Raw genomic sequence first — 20,783 nt, forward strand, 5'->3', positions numbered from 1 at the left:
GATTGTGTGGAGTCAGGTGGGAGGTCAGGTGATTGTGTGGAGTCAGGTGGGAGGTCAGGTGATTGTGTGGAGTCAGGTGGGAGGTCAGGTGATCGTGTGGAGTCAGGTGGGAGGTCAGGTGATCGTGTGGAGTCAGGTGGGAGGTCAGGTGATCGTGTGGAGTCAGGTGGGAGGTCAGGTGATCGTGTAGAGTCAGGTGGGAGGTCAGGTGATCGTGTGGAGTCAGGTGGGAGGTCAGGTGATGGTGTGGAGTCAGGTGGGAGGTCAGGTGATGGTGTGGAGTCAGGTGGGAGGTCAGGTGATTGTGTGGAGTCAGGTGGGAGGTCAGGTGATCGCATGGAGTCAGGTGGGAGGTCAGGTGATCGTGTGGAGTCAGGTGGGAGGTCAGGTGATCGTGTGGAATCAGGTGGGAGGTCAGGTGATCGTGTGGAGTCAGGTGGGAGGTCAGGTGATCGTGTGGAGTCAGGTGGGAGGTCAGGTGATCGTGTGGAGTCAGGTGGGAGGTCAGGTGATTGTGTGGAGTCAGGTGGGAGGTCAGGTGATCGTGTGGAGTCAGGTGGGAGGTCAGGTGATTGTGTGGAGTCAGGTGGGAGGTCAGGTGATCGTGTGGAGTCAGGTGGGAGGTCAGGTGATCGTGTGGAGTCAGGTGGAAGGTCAGGTGATCGTGTGGAGTCAGGTGGGAGGTCAGGTGATTGTGTGGAGTCAGGCATGGCAAGTTTGTCTCAGTATTTAGCGTAAAAATCTAATAATCAGGTAGGCATGAATTCCACCATGAACTCATTCTTGTCCCTTCCTTGGTCCTGTGTTATTCACTCCTTCCTAGCTCGCTCATTCTTTGGAGCTCTCTTTCATTTGCCGGATGGAGACGGTAACAGGCCTGCTGTCTTGTAGTTCCATATCGGTTGATCCTCACATGTGATTGGTCACCCAGCTCCCCCCCAGCCCTCTACGCCATGTGAGTGGGGTCCCTCGTCTCCTGGAGCTCTCACCTGCGGGGGCCCCGCGCTGCCGCTTCAGCCGCTTGTGCCCTACATCACTCTCTGTGCCTGTGAGGGGGAGGGAGATGATCTCATTGGGGCTCTGTGCCAGGGCTGGTGGGATACGTGGACATCAGGGCCCCCCCCATCAGTACCAGCTGCTCCCGGTTAAATGTCACCAAACAAGCCTGTCGCAGTGACTCCGTGACCCCCAGCTGCTCTAGGGGTCCGTTCCACTCTCACCTTCACTGGCCAGGCCTGCTAGTTTATACTGCTAATCTCTGACAGGCAACTCATTTCCGTCTGATGCGGCTGACGGTGCTCAGGTAAGTAACCCCTCTTCACCTTAAAGCTTGTGGCTTAGAAGACCATCAGTGCTTAGAGGCTGGGACTCAAAGAAGATTTAATACCTTATCGGTAGCCTCATTCTGCAAGGTGATTGGTGAAGAGTTTCGACCAATTGATCAAATGACCTCCATTCAGAAAGTTCTCATGAATGATGGAATGGGCCAGTGTATGGAGAATGTCAGGAGCCCACAAAGAGAGGAAGGCTCTGGTGAAGGAGCGAAGTGCTCATATAGACACACACCTTCAATGCGAAATGTAGATCCTCTAGCACTTTCCCTGCCTTTAATGGCATTGATTGCTCATTACCATCCACACATGTCCTTCTACCTCTCTAAAGCAGAGATTTTAAATGGTTTCTTGTATTTGGAAGGTATGTTCACTCTATATCCTTTAATGGACCTGACTTCTAATGGACCTACTTGAGAAGTTGTAGAATGCGCTTGGCTCTGGATTGGGGATGAGAAGCATCTCTTCCTGTTTCTCATCAAGTCTTCTTTCTTTCTCAGAAACATTGAAGGCATGATCGTGTTTCCTCTCCTCATCCTCATTCATCCCAGGTATCTCTGCAGTGGGGTCCACAGTGTTTGTTGACACCAGATACTCTTTACCTAAGGCCAGAACACAAAGTCCTCAATGAAGACACTTCACAGCAGGGGCCAGAACACAAAGTCATTAATGTAAAGACAATTTACCTGAGACTAGGGTTGCAAAATGAATTCACATATTTTCCCAGTAATTCCCATGGAAAGTTTCCAACTTGAAATAATTTCAAAATTCCCCAGCTTAACTTTCCACGGAATGGAAAGTTTCTGGAAATTTACCACCCCTTTGCAACCTTACCTGAGACCCTCAGTGCATTAATAAAGGAAATAATTGACTGACTGCCTGTTTGGTCTTGTTGTTGAAATTTGACAATCCTCCAAGATGAAGACAGCATGAAGGGGACAGACCAGCCTAGACTGGCTCCCAGACTGCAGCAGGGCTGTCAGAGAGAGTGTAACACTGCAAAAATTTGCCAGTCATCTGAGACCAATTACTGGCAATGGCCTTGCCTGGGCTGCTCACAGCCTGAAGCTAAATAGTTTGAGACTGTTATTTTTTTTTTATCATCTGACGGAAGCAATCAAGCAAATCTCTCCAATCCTGTTAACAAATGCACAGCACCTCAGGAGCAACACATACCAACAAAACCGGCTAATGGCCTCAGAATTTTTAAGAATACCAAGTCAATTGTTAACACTTTGTACCAATTAAAGTTTCCAGTCATGTACATTTTAAAATATCCTGAGTACAGGGAAACAAATTAGCCCCAAGTTTCGTATAATACCGGTCAAGCTTATTTACGCTGCGACATTTAACTGCAGTTTGCAGCAACATGAATGGCGCACCCCAGGAGTCAGCAATAATTCAGTGATTCACACACAGGCGGCATTGTGCTGGGGGAAAATCAGATGAGTTGAGAAACACGTGAGTCTCGTACACGTCCTCACTCCCTCCGTCCGACAGGCACCTGCCGCTCGCCGTGCGGGAACATGGCAGATGGTGCAAGTCGTGGGGGTCCCACGCCGCTTCAGTGGGTGTTCTAGAACATTCACGAGCAGCACTCTGGAAGGCTGTACACACACCCACACACACTCACGTGGCTGGCTCCCCCTGGCCTCGCTACATTGTCGCACTTCTTTACTGTAGTACTGTAAATACGTGAGCTGTTGTTGGGACCTTGTGTGTTTCCCATTGGCTTCCCTCTGTTATTCTCATGCTCAACACGCTGCCATTGCCTGATTCAAGTGAAGGAGATGCCTAATGTCCACCCAGGCCTTCCTCACTGTAACCCTATAAGCAATATGAGCTATAAACAATACGACTATCAAAGTAGGCAATGAAAAGAAACAGATATCTGGAAAAGACATAGCATTCCCTTCACCATGCATAAACACACACATCACCATCTCAGCAGTGCTGCAAACTCACTGTATATAAATACACGCACATCACCATCCCAGCAGTGCTGCAAACTCACTGTACATAAACATACGCACATCACCATCCCAGCAGTGCTGCAAACTCACTGTACATAAACACACGTACATCACCATCCCAGCAGTGCTGCAAACTCACTGTACATAAACACACGCACATCACCATCCCAGCAGTGCTGCAAACTCACTGTACATAAACACAGGCACATTACCATCTCAGCAATACTGCAAACTCACTGTACATAAACACACACACATTACAATCTCAGCAATACTGCAAACTCACTGTACATAAATACACACACATTACTATCTCAGCAATACTGCAAACACATTGTACATAAACACGCACATTACTATCTCAGGAATGTAGCAAACCATGCATAAACACAGGCATTACTAGTCAAAAAAAATTGCACACACTTTTCTATATTTGCATGTCACTAAACATTTGCTAAAAATACTCAATATTCTTTGCTAACAATTATACATTTACAGTATGTTCACCATCTGAGTATCTTTATTAGCAAGAAAATGTCACATCTTTCATCAAAGTCACCTCCTGTAGCAGTTATAACAGTAGAGAAAATTTGAGGCTTTCTTTCTGCAAGGGACATTAAATACTGCTGTTTCCTGGGATGAAATAGTTAACAACTGCATTTAAAGCTGAAGGACAGTCTAGAATTTGACTCTGCCACACAACCAGATAATAGGGTGTCAGACATGCGCAGTTACATACCTCTTCCATGCTAAAAAGGAAACTTGTTTTATTTGACTTATTTTTTCATTTATAGCTGTTCACTCAACTTTTCAATGCTTAAGAAGATTAAAAAAAATCTTTATTTATGAAATAAATGGAATAGCAGTAAGGATCTGTGCTGTGCAAAAACTTGTGACTGGTAGTGTACAGGTTACCTTCTCGGGAATTTTGCAAGCTCACCGTGTAGAAACACAACATACGTCACAAGCCCAGCGATGCCGCAAACTCACCACACATCTCAGTTACTTCCTGGGTCACCAGATCCTTGACCTCCTTTACCTGCGGGACACAGAGCACAGCAGGGCTGCCTAACTTTCCACTCCCAGAATGCATAGCTGCCTTTCCGTGATTACAGCTTCCAAGCTCTCGATATCCTGGAGTGGTGTCCAAGGACATTGTAGCAGGGTATGAAGGCTACTGGTGACTTTCTGGTCCCTGTCCCAGAGACACTCCTGTCCAGCTGGGGTCTAAGGAGGAAACTCACCGTGAGCCCCGGGTCCCCTTTGTCCCCCTTACGTCCTTCTGCTCCCAGCATGCCCTGCGGGGGACATGGCAGTCAGATGGCGACATCATTGCTTACGTAGTAACATCACCATGGAGATGCTAAGCACCAGATGTTCTGATCTGGAGCCACCCGATCACAGGACACGGCTTTCTGGGTGGCACCGTTGCCACGCTGATGCCCTGCGGCCACTTATGCTGCCCTCTGTATGGTCACATGACCCTGCCAGTGAAATGCAGTTCACAAGCTGGCTTTATCACCTGCGCCCTGTCACTATTAGTTATGGTTAAACGAAACAATCCCTCACTCCACATGTGCTTGTCTTTTCAGTGCATGCATTAGACATGGACTCACGTCAGCTCCTACCGGTCCTGGGGTCCCTGGTGGGCCCCTTACGCATGGCTTCCCCCTGCCACGACGGCCCCGCTCTCCCTGGGGAGTAAATAGGATCAGGACATATGGAAACACCCTCCCCACCCTGGAAACATGCTTCTGGTATGATGCTGCATCCAGAGGTGGGCAGTTCAGGTCCAGGGAGTAAATACTCTGAAATAAAAACTGGGTCTGGGTTTTTACTCTCTGGACCTGAATTACTGACCTATGGCTGTCAGGTTTATCTACACTCAGGAGTAAGTAACATAAAGGCACAAGGATGTTCTGAAATACCCAAACCAGGTAGAAGTGCAAAGTCCCCAATAAAATGTAGGGCCTGGTAATTAATAAGCCCCTATGATTGAACACACGGTATAAATCCTCATGTTGCCATGATTAGGTACCTTAGGTCCGAGGTCTCCTTTGGGTCCAGCTGGGCCAGGGGCACCTGGGGGTCCATCTTTGCCTGCTGTACCAGCAGAGCCTTTGAGTCCAGGGAAGCCTGGAAACCCAGTGGCACCCTACAGTGGTAAGCAGTGGAGACACCATTGCAGCACTGCATCCCAAACACACAGTTCGTGTCCATAACACGGAAACACACACTGAGCTGTGGAAGATCAGCCCAGGCAAGACCCACCTTTTGACCCTTTTGACCCGGCTCCCCATCCGTGCCGCTCACACCGCCGTCGCCCTGGCCGCCCTATAAACCAGAAACCGTTGGCAACGACCAATCAGCCGCCATAACAATACGATTATATAAGTATCCAATGAAAAGAAGCAGATGGCATCCGGACGGCATGACGTGTACATCTAATATTTCGCAGCATCAGCTGGTCTGCACGTAAAACCAGAACGTAATGCGATTTGATGCGAGATGATACACAAACTTGGTCAAAAGTTACAGCCTCATAACAACATCAGATTACACCCATTCATCCATCTCCCAATGTTAAGAGGCACCGTCCTGCCCCAAGTGTGATTACATTACGGGCAGGAATATACAGCAATCGTTTGTAAGCAGACCCTACAGACATATAAACAAAGCAACGTGAAAAGCTCATTCATATCCACAGGCCCATTTTAGCCTGTGTTCTCATGTTTCTGTCATCACACTCTACACTCACCTGTGTCATTGAGGGATAGCCTCCATATTACCCAAACCTGTAGGGTGAAAGTCTGCCACCGGGGGCAGCACAAAGCCTCCAGACAGCAAGGGTGGTGGAAACCCAAACCCTTTACCAACAGGAAATGAGGACGAGGCTTCTTTGGATGGGCAACCATAAGAAGGTGCTAAGGTCAGAATCACTCCCTCAGCTTGTCGCACGGTCACACCTTCACACTCACTCTCCCTAACTGCGCAGAGGAAATGCTTTTGTGCTCCACGTGGTCCCTCCATCTCTCAGGGTTAGATTACCTTCAGCCCAGGATGGCCGCTGAGGCCGGGGGTCCCTGGAGTGCCTGGGAGGCCTGAAATCCCCTGGGCGGGGCGGGGGGGGGGGGGGGGCATGAGAGGCAGTCAGATATTGAGATATCATAAAGCAGAGAGTCATGCAAGACGAGGGCATTTGATGACTGGATGGCATACAGACACCCCTGTGAGCTTGGGGGCCTCACATTGAATGTGGCTCCTTCCTGTGGTCACATGATTTTCACATAAATAAATCAAAGTAACCCTCCTCACCTGCTCCCCATCTAGGCCAGCAGCACCCGGCCGGCCCGGAAGGCCACGGAACCCCTGCACAGACACAAACAGCAATTTAACCAGCCATACCCGAGCCACAGCGCCCCCACCAGGTGCTGTACAGACGGTCACCTTCTCTCCTTTTCCCCCCGTGTCACCAGGCAGGCCAGGTTCCCCTGAATCTCCCTGCAGGTAAAAGGTTGATCGGGTGAAAAGCCGATAAACTCTTCAGCTTGTACGGCCCAGGGAAGCTAGTTCCTAACCTGGTCTCCTTTTTGGCCTTGTGGGCCTCTGTCTCCTTTGCTGCCCTTGACTCCATCCAATCCATCGCTGCCACTGCGGCCCTTGGAGGAATATAAGCCAATCAGAAGACAGCATGACTCCCCAGACTGTGACATGTTCATCTCGCTGAGATAAATGTACTTTCCTCACACATCTGTTCATTCTGTAGGACATTATCAGTGCATTAGCAAATGAGGCCAGTGCAGGAAAGAAAGTTTTAGGTTATGATACAAAGACCTACTGGTTCGCCATCAACACCAGGCTCGCCGGGGTCCCCCTGTGAACACATTGGACATCACACGCTGGGGTTAAGATATGCATGTTTAAACTCAACAACAGGGTGAAGCTACTCAGGGACCTGTGTCCTTAGTCATTAAATCACTTAGAATGGGATCCATTCCTCTAGTTGACCACACAGAATGGGATCTAATCCCTTGGTCACTAAACCACACTATATGGGATACATGCCCTTAGTAACTAAACCATACAGAAGGGGATACATGACCTTAGTAACTAAACCATAAAGAATGGGATCCAAGCCCTTAGTCACTAAAGCGCACTATATGGGATACATGCCCTTAGTAACTGAACCATACAGACTGGGATACATTCCCTTAGTTAACCATACAGAACGGAATTCAAGCCCTTAGTCACTAAACCACACAGAATGGGATCCAAGCCCTTACTCATTAAACCACACCTTATGGGATCCATGCCCTTAGTAACTGTACCATACAGAATAAGATACACTCCCTTAGTCAGTAAACCACTCAGAATGGGATCCATGCCCTTAGTCACCAAACCACACAAAATGGGGTCCATGCCCTTAGTCATTAAACCACACAGAATGGGATCCAAGCCCTTAGTGCTCTGACCTTCTGGCCCACTGGTCCCCGGGCCCCAAATGGTCCCAGTGCTCCTTTGGCCCCAGGCTCCCCCTTTAGTCCCTTTCCACGTAAGAAACAATGAATAGATGAAGATGAGAGTGAATTAACACACTATGGAGCATGAATCTAAGGTAATTATGAGATATTCCTCTGCAGGACAATGGCAGATCTAAGCAAATAATAACAAAATGCATTTCTCTTTCTCACCTTTATACCTGGGGGTCCATCCTCACCCTTCTCCCCTTTGTCCCCGTCAAAGCCCGGGTGTCCTCTGTCCCCCTAAAAACGAGTAACAGATTTTGGACTCTCTAGCGCTATCTCACAGCACAAAGTCGGCCACTGTACATAATTCCATTTATCACTATTGTCTCATCAATTCATTAATGATAATCTACTTACCACTGCCCCCTTGTGGCCTGTGTAACCTTGGGGTCCTGCCATCATCAGCGGACTCCCCTGGTGTAAAACATCAGCGAATACACATGACCGGGAGAGTCTCAGTACATATGCTGCTCTTGACATATAAGTTAATTAAAACATTCCAGTTAATTACCTTTTCACCTTTGATCCCAGCCAGGCCACGGTCACCCTACCAACACATTCCGAAAGTCAGACTTTACTCGATGTAGCATGTTTTCACAAGGAGGTGCTCAATGCAGATTTTTACTGGATTTGAAAACTGGTGTATTATTAACATTCATAAGAAAGGCGGCAGGCTTTGCATCAGGCAGAGCCGGAATGAGGTGGACATGTCCAGTCAAACGTTTTTGTGCCGTCAGCTGTGGTGCAGTGATCAGGACCTTCATCATGATGGCACTGATGTCTCAGCCAACAGAGAGTGTAATGTGGTTCAAAAGATTACGTCCTGTGGAGTTTATCTGCAGTGTTGCTTGTCAGAGATGAGGGGTACTAGTGGGAGGGGGGGGGTGATCCAGAGGCAGGATATAGGCTGCAGTCAGCCATGCTCCAGTGGCTCAGGTTCAGGTTAGCCAGGGCACTCTGCTCATGCCAAGAAAATGACTGCAAATGCTGAGCAATTAAACAGGAAGAGGCGATCTGGGTAGGTCTGGTGGAGGCTGCAGGGAGCCTTGCTTTGAGGTGGACAGTGACCGTACCCAAGATGACATTAACAAAAAAAACTCTCATGCTGATTTCCATGTGGAGAAGGGGCTGTAGCAGAAACGTCAGCATCGTCACGACGACCTTTCTGTACGATTCCTTGGGGGAAAAGGAAGAGAGGAGCCTGTGCTGACTGACAAGCACCAAACCAGCCACCGCTCACCCCATCTGCATCTTTCAAGGTTGGGTTAGAGTCCTCCCTCTTTCACGCAAACTTTCCTGCATCCAGGGGCAGAATACCAAAGAGCCTCGCTGGAAGAGGCCAGGAGCGAAGGCCTCGCGGAAGAGTCTCGGATGACAGGCTGACAGTTCGGTGGAGAGAAGCTCCCTTCAAGCGTTTGTTAGGAGCCTCGCGATGACCCGTCAAAGTCAGGAAGCCTCAACCTGACATTTCCAAACTCCGACAGGAACATGAAAATTTAAAGCCGCTACTTGACAAATAGCAGTGCTGCGGTTCATCAAACCACACCCAAGATCTTATCTTTTCCTGCTAAAGTGACCCACATGGAAACCAGCTCACAAACCGGGGAGAACCCTGAGTCTCACCTTTGCTCCCTTAGTACCGGCAAAGCCTTTGGCACCCTGCAACAGAACAAAGGCGCATGCGAGCTTATGCAGAGGAATGGCGAATGGTCTGAACGCAGGCAGCAAGCAAACTGTTGTGTGACGGGATGCTGGCTTACTATATGTCCTGGAGCTCCCCTGGCACCAGGAGCGCCATTCTCACCCTATTAGTGAAAGAATAAATTCATCAGAACATTCATTGACAAGAACTCTAACAAGGCTTCTCAGTGCAACATGGTAACTGAATACTTCTGTTCAATGAACAGTATATCCATCCATCCATTTTCCAAACCGCTTATCTTACTGGGTCGCGGGGGGTCCGGAGTCTATCCCGGAAGCAATGGGCACGAGGCAGGGAACAACCCAGGATGGGGGGCCAGCCCATCGCAGGGCACACTCACACACTATTCACTCCTACAATTTAGCAAGTCCAGTTAGCCTCAGCATGTTTTTGGACTATGGGGGGAAACCGGAGTACCTGGAGGAAACCCCACGACGACATGGGGAGAACATGCAAACTCCAAACACATATAACCCAGGCGGAGACTCGAACCTGGGACCCAGAGGTGTGAGGCAACAGTGCTAACCACTGCACCACCATGCTAACCACTGCACCACCATGCTAACCACTGCACCACCATGCTAACCACTGCACCACCATGCCGCCCCATGAACAGTTTATGTTCAATGTAATTGTAAAGGCGACTGACAGACCTTCTAGTGATTCCTCCACAATCCCACAATCCCCCACAACTGAGGAACCTCACACCTCCATGCCTGTCTCACCTTGCGGCCCGGGAGTCCCACACCGCCCCTGTCGCCTGGCTCCCCAGGGATACTCTCACCCTAGAGGGGTGCAACGGGAACATATACGAATATTTGATATAAAAGTGATTTTGTATTTTTGTTGCAATTATTCACAAGACCTTTCTAAAACTATTGTGGGTGTAGTATGAGTTTCTCAGTGATGACAGTGGTACCTTGACACCTCTCATCCCTGGGATACCTGGTGAGCCCTATGGGGAATGGGAACAGGTACGGCTTAGACAGGGCGCCGATGGTGAATAAGGTGGCTTCAATCAATGCCACCACTAAAAAGCCCATGTTGACAATGTGAATGAGTTGGGCTGTCATACCTGTGTCCCCAGTGGGCCTCGTGCACCTGGAGGTCCAGGTGATCCATTCTTGCCCCGCCTTCCTCGATCACCCTGGAGAGATAAAGAGAGAGAAGCCTTGGCTCCCCCTCACTGAGATGGAGTACAGTGTTGCCTCATGGGTCTGTCTGTGATACCAGACTCTCGTGTCACAACATCAGCCGGCATCACTCACTTCAGCCCCAGGCTTTCCCGGGTCACCCGGCTGACCCCGCAGGCCCTGCATCCCTGAGATGCCAGGGTTACCGCCGATCCCCTGGATTCCCTGAGCTCCGGGGGGTCCTGGTTCTCCAGGTTCTCCCTGTCCCATGGAGCGAGTACAGAGACAGACAAAGTAAGCAAACAGCCAACAATTACTGCATGGACAGAGGAGGGAGAAGCCAGGTAGGTGGTGAAGGTAGACAGACGGATGGACAGACAGCTGGACGTCTCAACTGCAAGAGAAGCAGCCGTTTAAATGACTATGACAAAAGTGAAGGACTTTCCACAATTTATCTTAAGTGTTCGGGGTCTGAAATGTCCACAAAGAAGCATAAACTCTTGGCTTTTTGTTGGGGAATTTGAGACTCCATGTGTTTGCATAAAGTCAGAGTACCTTTTGTCCAGGGGGGCCGGCCTGTCCAGCTGGGCCACGGTGACCCGTTCCCGGCTCCCCCTGTGGACAGAGATGTAATGTGTGAGCCTGTTGCTAACTGCTACGAGTGACGTCAAAGGCCAGGGCAACTTGCAGACTAAAAGGCCCCGTCGTTTGCGACCCAACGCTCCGTTTGGATTTTAATTTCAGAACATGGGGGGAAAGTGGGGGGGGGTCTTTACCTTTTGTCCCTTTTCACCAACTTCTCCCTTGACCAGAACACAGAAACAAAAGAATGAGCGGCAGCAGCGGATATCAGGGACAGAGCCGCAATTAGACAGAGCTTTTCATGCACAACGTGAGCAGCTTCGCCTCGTAAAGAAAGTCCATCACACCCTCAAGGATATTTCCTGTATCGACGCGGAGGAACAAACACTGCGCAAGTGATCAACGCTCAGATTAAGGCTCCTTGTCAGGGGTAAAAATAGAAGCGGGGACTTCAAAGGCCAAGTGTGGAGAAGCTCTCCGAATGTTTTATGAGTTTCGCCGAGCTGAGTGACAGCAGCAATTTCCTCACATCCCCAACGAGGCTGGATGATGTCAGAGCGAGCCGCGTGGGTGGGTGGCTGGGTGGGGGTGCATTTACACGGTCCACATTCAATATAACAGAAGAGCGAGATTACGGACATACAAGTATTGAGGAGCTAACAAAGGCCCAGAGGCCTCGATGGAGCACTGAAAGCCCTGGTAGATTCATTATCGAGGACACAAAGGTAGGAAACATACGCACCTTTTCCCCCGGGGGTCCATTTTCACCTTGCACACCCTTTGAAAGCAGCACCCACTGATGAGAACATAGCAGAAATACACAAACACACACACCAGCCTGCACCCCTCTCCTCAATACACACCTACTATACATATACACATTACACAGGTCTGGAAAAACAACCAAAAGCTATCCCACCGAAAATGACTCAGGGCTGCCGAGAAGGAGACAGTGGGCAGTAGTGAGCTCTGCCCCCAAATCAACGGGACGCCTATGGGACTGTGGCCAAGACAGGCCTCCTGCTTACTGCAGCTTAGCAAAGCTCTGGGGGACGGGGAGTTGGCAACGATGCCACCAGCTTCCTCACCAGACAGCAGTAGGAAGTCGTCCAAAACACATGGACACAGCTGTTCACGGCGGCCAAAACACGACTCCATGCCCAATAATAACTACGTTTTAGACATTTCTATTAATAAGCACCCCTCACTTTAAGTAGACTTTAAGTGTGGAAACACAAGCCTTATTAAAATGTCATGGGTCTCTTTGTATGGATGTGAGACTTATAACCTGTAATTTAAATAACTAACACAGTGCTTAACGTGTTATAATAATAACTATCACACACATACAGGGTGTTCTTACCTTCAGATAATCATACTCTCTGCCATAACCTCTTTGTCTCTGCCACTCCATCATCTCCCTCTCTCTCTCCAACCTCTCATTTTCCATTTCCAGATCTTCTCTCTCTCCCTCTATTCTCTCTCTCTCTATTTTCCTCCCTTGTTCCCTCTCTACTTCTAACCATTCCCCCTCTCTCTCATTCTCCACCTCTGTTTCTCCCTCTATCTCTAACGCTTCCCTGAGTCTCTCCTTGTCCAACTCCATCCATTCTCCCTCCATCTCCAGTGTGCCAGTCTCTTCCGTCTTCTCTCTCTCCAGCTTGTGTTCCTCATTTTTGTCCATCTCCGCTGTGTCTGCTTCATTCTCTGATACCAAATTCCTCTTCTCTTCTGTCCAGTGTGCCTCCGTCTCCCTGTCTATGCCTGCTTCTTCCTGAGCCCTAAGGTCAGTCTCAATCTTGGGGTCCTTGCTCTCCTGCTTCTTTTTCTGAAACAAAGTCAAACGGATATAGATACTAATCAAAGCAGTCTTGCCCCCAAGATATGGGCAGCACGTGAGAGCGAAGGGTATGAATTTGTAGCTGAATACTGCAGATTCCCATGCTGGGGAAGGTCTTACTTCTGCACTCTCAAATATTCACTTAAAAAGCCTTAGTAAAGTCCATTCAGCTGAAAAAGCTGTGTATATTGCTCCCAAAAGGAATGTTTCTGGTATGTAATGTGAAATGATAAGGATTTTGCATTGAACTCACATTGAGCCTCTTTCGTCCAATAGATCGTGACTGAAAACATAAAAAAGCAAAATGGTTATTAAACAAAAAATAAATTATGTGAAAAACTTACCTTTATACTGTAGTGTGAAACTGTATCACATTATAACATGAAAATATTACGTTTACGCTTTAACGTGACATTTTCACGTTATAACGTGATGTTTTCACATTATAATGTAGTATTTATATAATGTGATAGTGAAAAATATTTTTTTATTATGTTGTGGCAGTAATAAAGCATTAAAAAGCTCATATATTAATAAAAACGTGTGTCAGACAAAATGAGACCAAAGTGTCATCGCATGAAGCAGCCATGAGGACTGATACTAAGTTATAACAAGGAGCTGAGCTGTTATTAGGACCAGGAGCAGGCTGAAGCCCAGGACAGGACAGGACTGACACTGAACTATAAAAGGGGGCTGAGCCGTCATGATAATGGGGAGCAGGCTCAGGCCCAGGACAGGACAGGACTGACACTGAACTATAAAAGGGGGCTGAGCCGTCATGATAATGGGGAGCAGGCTCAGGTCCAGGACAGGACAGGACAGGACAGGACTGACACTGAACTATAACAGGGGGCTGAGCCGTCATGATAATGGGGAGCAGGCTCAGGCCCAGGACAGGACAGGACTGACACTGAACTATAACAGGGGGCTGAGCCGTTATGATAACGGGGAGCAGGCTCAGGCCCAGGACAGGACAGGACTGACACTGAACTATAACAGGGGGCTGAGCCGTCATGATAACTGGGAGCAGGCTCAGGCCCAGGACAGGACTGACACTGAACTATAACAGGGGGCTGAGCCGTCATGATAACTGGGAGCAGGCTCAAGTCCAGGACAGGACAGGACTGACACTGAACTATAACAGGGGGCTGAGCCGTTATGATAACTGGGAGCAGGCTCAGGTCCAGGACAGGACAGGACTGACACTGAACTATAACAGGGGGCTGAGCCGTCATGATAACGGGGAGCAGGCTCAGGCGCGTGGCAGGACTGATACTGAACTATAACAAAGGGCTGAGCCATCAAGAGGACCAAGAGCAGGCTCAGGCCCAGGGCAGGACTGATGCTAAATTATAACAGGCAGCTGAGGTATCTTAAGGACAGGGAGCAGGCTCAGGCCAGGGGCAGGACTGACACTGAACCATAACAGGGGGCTGACTCTTCATAATGACTGGCAGCAGGCTCAGGCCCAAGGAAGGACTGATACTATGTTATAACAGGCAGCTGAGCTGTCTTAAGGACCAGGAGCAGGCTCAGGCCCGGGGCAGGACTGACACTGAACTATAACAGGGGGCTGAGCCATTATGAGGACCGGGAGCAGGCTCAGGCCTAGGGCAGGATTGATACTGAGCTATAACAGGCGGCTGAGCCATCATAAGAATGAGGAGAAGGCTCAGGCCCGTGAAAGGACTGATACTAAATTATAACAGGCAGCTGAGCTATCTTAAGCATCGGGAGCAAGCTCAGGCCTGGGGCAGGACTGACACTGAACTACAACAGGGGGCTGAGCCATCATGAGAATCTCCACAGCACAAGGCTGACCTGCTGTGCTTTCTTTTTGTGTCGGGATGCCCGTTTTCCCACTGGAGTCCCAGGCATGTGACCCTAGAGAAAAAAAGGCATTTAAGTGTAAACAAAGGAACACCCAGGGGCAGAGTGACAGGGACTGCTCCAAAGCACACCCCCTCTCGGGCTGTACTCACAACAGAGTCCTGCTGGGGGGCTGTCCTCCGTACGCGTGCAGCCATCTTGGCCCCTCCTTCACTGACTGTGCCACCCTGCTCATTTTTCCAAAGGTCAGAGGTCACCATGAATCAATCAGTACCTTAAGGCCACATGTAGTAAATGCACCAGATGTAGCAGGAAGTCTGGGCTGTATGTGGCCATGTGCAAACATACCCCCCCATACCATCTAACCCCTCACTAATGCTGCATGTATGAAACAACCATCATGCCCCTGAGATATACAGCTATTGGTGTGTGACCGAGCTGACAGCAGGGACACTGTGCTTTGTTTGTGTGTCCGACAGTCTTAACGCATCAACCATACCCAACCTTACACAGCAGAAAGCCTCAACACACTGAAACAGTGACGGACACAGGAAAGCACTCCTTTTATTTAGCTGGATGTGTGGAGGACATAGTCACATGATGAAGGCTGGGGAGAAGCAGCTGTCCCAATCACCCTTAAAGCTGTCTGTTAACAGAGGGGAACGAGTCAGATGTGCTTTGATTCAAGGAGGTTAATTTGGGGGGGGGGGGGGGGTGGAGTCACTGAGGCTGGTGAGATGTTGACCATTCAGGGAACTATCAGGTCACGTTTCTCAGGGAACAATGTTCACCAGTGAAAACAAGACGTAAAATTGTGCAACACACACATGTATAAATCACACAAATTACTCATTTATTTTTCATAAAAAAAATGGAAAGAAAAATGTAGGACACATGGTATGCAAAATAATACAAAGTGTGTTTTTAAATTTGCCCCTAACACAGCCAGTCAATCACGTTTTTCTTTTAAGGCATTGATTTACTTAATTAATTGATTAAGGCATTGACCAAAACTGAGGAAAGGTCATCAGGGAAACTGAACAGTTATTCAAAGATCCTGATACTTCACAAGGGGTTCAGGCTATTTCCTCGCTTTTAATAAATAAATTACCTTAAACCCATTTTTCTTGGTTATGTTAATTAGACATTAAAGGCAATGGTAAATTCTTCTCCTCGGGGAATATACATGTTCAGGACATTTAATTTATATAAATTGTCTGAATTTCTCAGATACATACTTCGGCAAACCAAATTTGCTCTATCCAAGGTAAACAGGTGGCGTCTGGAGCACGTGACATCATCAGCGTGCGACGACAACGAGTTGCTCCTCATATAATACTGGTCCTGTTCGTGTGGACAGCTCTCACACTTCACAGCTTACAGGGATTTCAGCTCATGTTTACAGTGATATGCTCGTATGTTTTCAATGTAAGTGACCTTAGGAAAATCCCTGTGTTAAAAATTAGAAAAAGAGATCAAGTTACACGTTTAAAATGTAAATAATTCTTCAGCATGTTCATCCAAGCGTTGTGCATTCTCATACAAAGAATTTGTTATGTTTATCATTATAGCCAAGATCATGCACAATGCATGCTGGGATACTACAGTTTCTGCATGAATTACTGTGATAAGCCCTGCACTGATAGCTACAGTAAAGCTCCCAGGAAACACTGTCCTTGTTGATTTTTTTCTGTCCTTTAATTTTTGTGTCCCTATTATCTCCTGGTTGATTACAACACTTCTTAAGTCACATTAATACCTTGTGGTAGAAAAATTGAAAATGTTTGCTCCTTGTTTGCACTGGTGAAGCTTATTAGTACAAGCAGTTTCCAAAGTGCCTGGACCGTTTCTGAACGCTGTTGGGGTCGCGCTCATGTTTACCTCGTGATGCGCTGCTCGCTCACAGGAGCAGCTGACAGCACATCAAAACTGTGCCAAAATAAATGATTTCTCTTAGTTGGGTGACAGACACGAGCCCCGATAATCCAATTAAAACATATTTCAGTGTCACCCAACAGCATTTCTGGTGTCAGAATTAGTTTATCTTATTCTACCCTTGTGGGGGGGGGGGGCATACAGCTGGAACAGCCTCAGAGAGCAGAAGCGGCACCTTTGGTTTGCTGCTGATGACAGTCGAAGCACTTTGCAAACATCTGTGCAGCCTGGAAGTGGGGTGGGGGGTGGGCATGCAGTGGCAGGGAGAAGCCCCCAGAGATGATGACCCCATAGGAAGAAGACCTACCTCTTCCCTTCCCTCCTGAATCTTATCGTCCTGCTTTGAAGTGAACAAAGATGCAACGAAGGGGCAGATGAATAAGGACACAGCTTCACCTCCCCGCACAGACCTCGCATACCTGCACTATCACTCAGCCAAGGCTGCCATTAAAGCAAAGCTAAATGACTCCTACGGGGAAGGGGTCAGAGGTCATGCCAATACCTCTTCTCCTGCTGGCTGTGAATGCAGATGACTGGCAGTGGTGAAGCCGCCCTAAGCAGGAAATATAAAAAAAAAATAAAAAAAAGTAAACAAAAAAAAATGCAATAATAATACAATAAAAACAATAATAAATAATAAAACAGAGGAGCCAAAGTTAAGAAAGGGGAACAAGGACCACCAGGCTGGGTCTGAGCGCAGATGGAAGACAGCCCACACTCTGACCGAAGGCATGCGGGGGAATGACAGGGAAAACACACAGTCCAGGCCTCCCCATGCACTTTAGGGCTTGGGGGGCCACAGGGTGAGGGGAAGTCAGCAGAACCTGGCCCACAGCTCCCTGCTGCTTAGGCATAGAAGGGGCCCTGAAAGCATCGGCTTCCTTCTGTAATCCATGAAGGCACGGTGGCCTGACATCACTTCCTGTCACATGGGCCACTGCACACCAAGAAGAGGTAAGGATAAGCTCACCCTGGCTACTGGTGACAGGGCTGGGAGTTCAGTTGGTACGGAGTCCTGTTAAAAGCAAAAAAACGTAGTTATGGAATTTTCTCGATTGGTGCAAAAAATGGGGCAAAAAAATGTGACACGCTTAAACCTTTTTGTGGAGGATGTAGAGGTCTCTTTGCAGATAAAACGATACATGCAAGTGTACAAAACAAAGACCTATTTATCAATGCGATAGCAATGGTTGGCTGGTTGTAGCTGCAGCAGCCAATCAACAGTGTTCCCTCTTAAGGCAATAGAAGAAACCAACCAATCTGTAGGTCCCACTAAGCCACAAGCAGACAGCCAGCCAATGAACTCACAGTAGCACTGACACACACATACCTCTTCTGCCTCCAGTGAGACCGTGGCACCCTCAGCCTCATCCTGTTAGCAAAGTGAAATGGATTGAAACTTAATGAACTAGCAAACAAATTGTAAAAAAAGCATTACAGTTTTAGTTTAGTTCCTAAGAAATCACCTTCTTACAGAGATTATAAATTTCCTCTGTGGCTCACGTGCAAACCAAACCAAATTCTGGGTGTCTATGTCATCTCAACAGGACTGGGCCAATATTCATTAGAGAAGTATGGTAATGAGACTGACGTTTCTTACAGCATCACTGGTACAATGATCAATAACATCTGTGAAAGTGGATCTACTGAACCCACTAATGATGAGTGTGGTGTGATTTTTGTTTACCAAATGCTTTTACCCACAATGCTGTGGGTCCCAGAGTTTGAACCTACTGTCAGTCTAAATTACGAATCTTATACCATCTTCCGTCTTTGTTTGGAAATTTGTTGTGTTTTTGTATTGCTGATTACAGACCGGAACCCGGTTTCACAGCACCAGCCTTCTCTGTCCTCGTTTTAACTAGCAGCTCCAACCGAATTTGTCTCCATGGCGCAGGGTGAACTTTTTCCCAGCATGCAGTGCTGATGGACGTCCCACTTTCCCTTCCTCCCTCCTTGGCACATTCTGACTCTCTACCATCATCCAGTGAGATTCAAAAAGCCACATACCTCGTAATCATCAATGTAATCATCATAATCTTCTGCCTGGCACTCCGTCTCGCCCCCCTAAAACAAATACACCGTGTTCAGTTATATTTCCTTCAATTTCGTTGATTTTTCTCTCTATATTTAGATTCATTTAATCAACTTAGCAAATCATTTTTTGGCAAGCTTCAGCTTATGTTGTGTGAAAAAAGGTATGAAGCTGAAATGTTAACGTATGAGTCAAAGCCAAAGCGATATCACGAGACACGGAGGTGCATTTACAGACACACAGGAAAGACATGGTGGGGACATGCAGACGTGGACAGCAGAAGGGGACAGAAGACAGGGACAGCAGACAGGAACAGCACACAAGGACAGCAGATGGGGACAGCAGACAGGGACGGCAGATGGGGACAGCACACTGGGACAGCAGATGGGGACAGCAGACAGGGACAGCAGACAGGGACAGTACACAGGGACAGCAGATGGGGACAGCAGATGGGGACAGCAGACAGGGACCGTACACAGGGACGGCAGATGGGGACAGCACACTGGGACAGCAGATGGGGACAGCAGACAGGGACAGCAGACTGGGACAGCAGACAGGGACAGCAGACGGGGACAGCAGACGGGGACAGCAGACAGGGACAGCAGATGGGGACAGTACACAGGGACAGCAGACAGGGACAGCAGACGGGGACAGCAGATGGGGACAGTACACAGGGACAGCAGACAGGGACAGCAAACGGGGACAGCAGACAGGGACAGCAGATGGGGACAGCAGACAGGGACAGCACACAAGGACAGCAGACAGGGACAGCACACAGGCACAGCAGACAGGCACAGTGGCTGTCACTGGGCTCAGTTACCAGGCACTTCTTCTGCCGCCGTTGCCTTCCTTTGTTTCCTTTCCCCTGGACAGGAAGTTAACAGTGAATTCATGAATTAGCAAATGAATCACTGCTCGCCCAGTGCAGGGCCACAGGGAGGAACTGTGGTGATAACATAAAAGTACAGGAGCTTAATGGATGACGGATTAGAATGTGCAATATAAGTGTGACATTTCGCTTTTAAGAGCCTCTTGTTCTCCGGCCAGACCTGTTGAGTTCTGTCCAGTGCTGTTTTTAACCTGTGAACCAGGGATGCTCCAATCAGGGTTTTAGAGGTTTATCACTGATTTCTGATCACTGGAATCAAAATCAGGCACAAGTGCAGTTTTACTCCCAGTTGTTATGAACCACCAGGACAAATTTCTGATTCATACACATTGCATATAGAAATTTTATTGTTTTTTCCAGATATTTTGCAGGAAGTGGAGTCATTTTAGCCAGCTTTCTTTGCCACACACAGAGATATGTCTCATGTATTTTGCTCGCCGATTAGCTCTTCTGATGGACCTATATAGAGAGCTCTGTTCAAACTATTTAGAATGAATATCTGTAGCTAATCGGTCGCCCGATGGATCGGAGCATCCTCAACTATGTGTCGTCCGCAAAATCGGCATTTCAAAGACTGAAAATTGGCTCCTTTTAAATCGGCTGCTGATTGATCGGAGCATCTCTACTAAGAACCCAGTGAGGCTCCTCCATGTTCACTACATGAAGCATCACCTTCGCTTTCTCCTTGCCCTTCTTCCTGTCCATCAGTGTCTTCCTCGGCAGGTCCTCCTGACCCAGCTGGAGGGTCTCCATCTCTGGTTCCGGATCTCTGGAGGCATCCTGCGAAACACATGCCAAAAGAAGTCACCTGGGTCAGTCAGCTCATACTGAAGCAGGGAGCTTGCGGCCTTTGAGAGCCCAGGGCAAAACTATCACAGCAAAGTGTGAAGTTCTTGTTAACCACCATGACAGAGCCTGCAGGACCATACTTCGCCATACTGTGGGGTTCACCATGGCAGACAGAACACCAGCCTGGTACTACCAGCACTACGACTGTCCAAACAGAA

At 48.2% G+C, this 20,783-nt stretch overlaps 1 protein-coding gene across 4 annotated transcripts in view; it reads right to left on the reverse strand.

The window, feature by feature from the left end:
• The window catches only part of col7a1l (collagen type VII alpha 1-like), a 62,307-nt gene that overhangs the window by 2,503 nt on the left and 39,021 nt on the right, over window positions 1-20,783 (reverse strand). For 2 of the 4 annotated variants that reach the window (XM_049019169.1, XM_049019162.1), the window contains exons 71-106: window positions 20,449-20,556; window positions 19,708-19,752; window positions 18,863-18,919; window positions 18,183-18,224; window positions 17,823-17,867; window positions 17,355-17,405; window positions 17,160-17,192; window positions 15,070-15,144; window positions 14,909-14,971; window positions 13,341-13,370; window positions 12,611-13,075; window positions 11,990-12,025; window positions 11,442-11,468; window positions 11,221-11,280; window positions 10,801-10,926; window positions 10,608-10,679; window positions 10,452-10,487; window positions 10,258-10,317; window positions 9,591-9,635; window positions 9,454-9,489; window positions 8,342-8,377; window positions 8,188-8,244; window positions 7,996-8,067; window positions 7,777-7,848; window positions 7,143-7,178; window positions 6,883-6,963; window positions 6,752-6,805; window positions 6,620-6,673; window positions 6,353-6,415; window positions 5,576-5,638; window positions 5,343-5,459; window positions 4,921-4,998; window positions 4,549-4,602; window positions 4,295-4,343; window positions 1,745-1,933; window positions 990-1,046 (exon numbers count right to left, since the gene is read on the reverse strand). In XM_049019169.1, the coding sequence (XP_048875126.1) occupies window positions 990-1,046; window positions 1,745-1,933; window positions 4,295-4,343; window positions 4,549-4,602; window positions 4,921-4,998; window positions 5,343-5,459; window positions 5,576-5,638; window positions 6,353-6,415; window positions 6,620-6,673; window positions 6,752-6,805; window positions 6,883-6,963; window positions 7,143-7,178; window positions 7,777-7,848; window positions 7,996-8,067; window positions 8,188-8,244; window positions 8,342-8,377; window positions 9,454-9,489; window positions 9,591-9,635; window positions 10,258-10,317; window positions 10,452-10,487; window positions 10,608-10,679; window positions 10,801-10,926; window positions 11,221-11,280; window positions 11,442-11,468; window positions 11,990-12,025; window positions 12,611-13,075; window positions 13,341-13,370; window positions 14,909-14,971; window positions 15,070-15,144; window positions 17,160-17,192; window positions 17,355-17,405; window positions 17,823-17,867; window positions 18,183-18,224; window positions 18,863-18,919; window positions 19,708-19,752; window positions 20,449-20,556 (2,644 nt within the window). The remainder of the gene's footprint in view (window positions 1-989; window positions 1,047-1,744; window positions 1,934-4,294; window positions 4,344-4,548; window positions 4,603-4,920; window positions 4,999-5,342; window positions 5,460-5,575; window positions 5,639-6,352; window positions 6,416-6,619; window positions 6,674-6,751; window positions 6,806-6,882; window positions 6,964-7,142; window positions 7,179-7,776; window positions 7,849-7,995; window positions 8,068-8,187; window positions 8,245-8,341; window positions 8,378-9,453; window positions 9,490-9,590; window positions 9,636-10,257; window positions 10,318-10,451; window positions 10,488-10,607; window positions 10,680-10,800; window positions 10,927-11,220; window positions 11,281-11,441; window positions 11,469-11,989; window positions 12,026-12,610; window positions 13,076-13,340; window positions 13,371-14,908; window positions 14,972-15,069; window positions 15,145-17,159; window positions 17,193-17,354; window positions 17,406-17,822; window positions 17,868-18,182; window positions 18,225-18,862; window positions 18,920-19,707; window positions 19,753-20,448; window positions 20,557-20,783) is intronic. The other 2 variants (XM_049019179.1, XM_049019186.1) reach the window with 2 other exon arrangements.

The sequence above is a fragment of the Brienomyrus brachyistius genome, chromosome 1 (genome assembly GCF_023856365.1).
Source record: "Brienomyrus brachyistius isolate T26 chromosome 1, BBRACH_0.4, whole genome shotgun sequence".
NCBI classification, from domain to species: domain Eukaryota; kingdom Metazoa; phylum Chordata; class Actinopteri; order Osteoglossiformes; family Mormyridae; genus Brienomyrus; species Brienomyrus brachyistius.